The following is a 2,894-nucleotide window of genomic DNA, read 5'->3' as shown; positions in this document are numbered from 1 at the left end:
TACTTAACAAATATATAACAAAGTTAATTATTAAGAATTTAATTAAAATTTTTAAAACTATTAAAACAGAATTAAAAGGTTTCAAATTTTGATCACCTAACTAAAAATTTAAAGAAACGATAAAGATTACTAATAGATTAATTTAATCTTTATTTTATTAAACACTTTAATTTTAAAAAAATAATATCCTTTAAAACTTTAAGATAATAAAAAATTAATTTTTTTAAAGAACATTTTTAACTTTTCAATGTATAAAGTACATATTAGAAAAATAAAAGAACTCTTGTGGTGCCATTTACTTCAAATATCTCCAAACGAAGTCTTCCTATAAGCAAGATAATTCCAACCCTTCACTCTCACCCACTTGGCTCCTCCACTTCAATAGACAATAATGACATACGTTGATATACCTCATTCAGTGGTTGTCTTCATACACAAACTTTATGTTACATAGTCCTTAGAATTTTTCATTACGTGTCCTTGACCTTGACCAATTCAGGTCTTCAACCATTTGAACTTATAAGTATACCTACATAGTTCTAGCATTGCACAATTGTTCCCAATTTGCAAAGCTCAAATGGCTCCAAAATCTCTAATTAGTTTCTTCATCTTTCTCATTCCCCTGGTTGCTGCCAAGGCTTTTACTTTCCAATTCCATGGTTTCAATAACAATGAAGAAAATCTCATCCTTGATGGGGATTCCAACATTGTCAAACCTCAAGGTACACTTAAACTAACCCGAAGAAAAGACAATATTGTTGGCCATGCATTCTATAACATACCCATCAAAATGTTTGACAAAGAAAACTCTTCAGCACCTCAACCAAAACTTTCTTCCTTTAGTACATGCTTTGTTTTCTCCATTGTATCACCAAGTTCTGGCTCTGGTGGCTATGGTCTTGCCTTCACCATAGCTCCCTCACCCCATTTTCTAAAAGCTGAAGCTGGTCATTATCTTGGTCTTTTCAACTCTTCTAATGATAGGAACACCTCAAACCATGTCTTTGTAGTTGAATTTGACACAGTGAACGGCTACAGCGATGGTTTTGACAGAGAAGGGAACCATGTTGGGGTAAATTTAAATGGCATGTTATCAACCATATCTAAGCCAGCAGGTTACTTTGAAGAAGGCATGGATGAAAAGCAGGTAGACTTTAATATGGGCAAGGTTGATGCTGTATGTGCTTGGATAGAATATGATGATGAAACAAAATTTTTGAATGTAACAATTGCCCCTTTATCAGTGCCATCAAAACCTAGCAAACCCCTTATATCCAAAAGGATAGACCTTAGGCCTGTTATGAGGGAAAGCATGTATGTTGGTTTCTCAGCATCAACAGGTCAAAGGAAAGCAAGCTCTCACTATATTCTTGGGTGGAGCTTTTCAGTGAATGGTATTGCTCCTCCGCTCAACATTTCACAACTTCCAAAACCACCAAAGGAGAAAGATCCATATTCCGTTCCTTGGGTCATGGTTGCAATTGGCATCTTGTCTGCTTTGACTTTTACCTTATTGTGCTTTTTGTTTTTTCTCACAATCTATAAGAGATATGTGAGATTTGAAAAACTTGAGGACTGGGAGCTTGATTGTCCTCATAGGTTTAAATATAGAGATCTTCACATAGCAACAAAGGGGTTTCATGAGAGCCAGCTAATTGGAGTTGGAGGCTTTGGTTCTGTGTTCAAAGGGGTGTTACCAAGTACAGGAATTGAAGTTGCTGTTAAAAGGATCATGAATGGTCCATTGCAAGGAATGAGGGAGTTTGCAGCTGAGATTGAAAGCTTGGGAAGATTGAGGCACAAGAATTTGGTCAATCTTCAAGGTTGGTGTAAGCACAAGAATGATCTACTCCTAGTTTATGATTACATTCCAAATGGGAGCCTTGATTCTCTCCTATTCAACAAAAAAATTTCTCTGTCTTGGGACCAAAGATTCAACATTCTCAAAGGTGTAGCTGCAGGGCTCTTGTATCTTCATGAAGAGTGGGAACAAGTGGTGATCCATAGAGATGTGAAATCTAGCAATATTCTAATAGATGGGGATTTGAATGCTCATTTAGGTGACTTTGGACTAGCAAGGGTTTGTAGTCATAATCAAGTGTCACACACAACAAGTGTGGTTGGCACAATTGGGTACATTGCCCCAGAGTTAACTAGGACAGAAAAAGCATCTACAAGCTCTGATGTTTATGCATTTGGGGTCCTACTACTTGAAGTGGTTGCTGGAAGAAGACCTGTTGGCTCATCAGATAAATTTTTCTTGGTGGACTGGATCCTTGAAAATTACCAATTGGGTCAGATTCTTGAAGTAGTTGATCGTAAGCTAGGCTCAGTTTATGATGAGAAAGAAGTAGAGTTGGTTCTGACATTGGGTCTCCTTTGTACTCAATACAAAGATGATTGTAGACCCACCATGAAACAAGTGACTAGGTACCTAAACTTTGATGACCCTCTTCCTGATATTGCTGACTTGAGACACTATGATTCTCAAAGAAGCATAATAAGCTCAAGTTTCTCAGAAACCATGTCCACGGGTAAGATAAAGACTTCATCCTCATACAGTTTACCCTCCATTGGCGGGAGTACAAAGTCAATAGATATTGGTTCATAGAAAAGAATTTTGGTCTCATTTGTTCTTTTCTGACAATGTTAGTTTCAATTTATGTTTTTACTACAATATGGGACTAGGTACAAGTTGTGTATGAATTAACGATTCTTTTTAGAGTCTTGCTTAACGGTACACATGTTTTGGGTCATAATAAGTAACAAACCAAGATGAATCTATTTTATTTGTTAATAGCATGTTTGAAATTACAATTCAACATTCTTTAATATGACATTTGTACTTGAGAAGATACTATTTGATCATTATAATAGAGAAAGAAAATTGTATA

General features: G+C 35.9%; 1 protein-coding gene across 2 annotated transcripts; it reads left to right on the top strand.

The window, feature by feature from the left end:
• Positions 1-420: 420 nt before the first annotated feature.
• On the top strand, positions 421-2,894 carry LOC113850135 (probable L-type lectin-domain containing receptor kinase VI.1). 2 transcript variants are annotated; one of them, XM_027480518.1, is made up of 2 exons: positions 421-722; positions 1,011-2,822. In XM_027480518.1, exons 1-2 carry the CDS (start codon positions 578-580, stop codon positions 2,609-2,611), a joined length of 1,746 nt encoding a protein of 581 aa, XP_027336319.1. In that variant the 5' UTR covers positions 421-577; the 3' UTR covers positions 2,612-2,822. The 2 variants fall into 2 exon arrangements, with proteins under 2 accessions (XP_027336319.1, XP_027336318.1); XM_027480517.1 differs by having other exon boundaries at positions 556-2,894.

The sequence above is a fragment of the Abrus precatorius genome, unplaced genomic scaffold (assembly GCF_003935025.1).
Source record: "Abrus precatorius isolate BTA unplaced genomic scaffold, Abrus_2018 Scaffold9, whole genome shotgun sequence".
Classification (NCBI taxonomy): Eukaryota; Viridiplantae; Streptophyta; class Magnoliopsida; order Fabales; family Fabaceae; genus Abrus; species Abrus precatorius.
The sequence above is the reverse complement of the archived record's forward strand: the minus strand, read 5'-3'. Positions and strand labels throughout refer to the sequence as shown.

Excerpts from the sequence above, each read along its gene's own strand:
- LOC113850135 (XM_027480517.1), top strand. The coding sequence starts at position 578 with ATGGCTCCAAAATCTCTAATTAGTTTCTTCATCTTTCTCATTCCCCTG.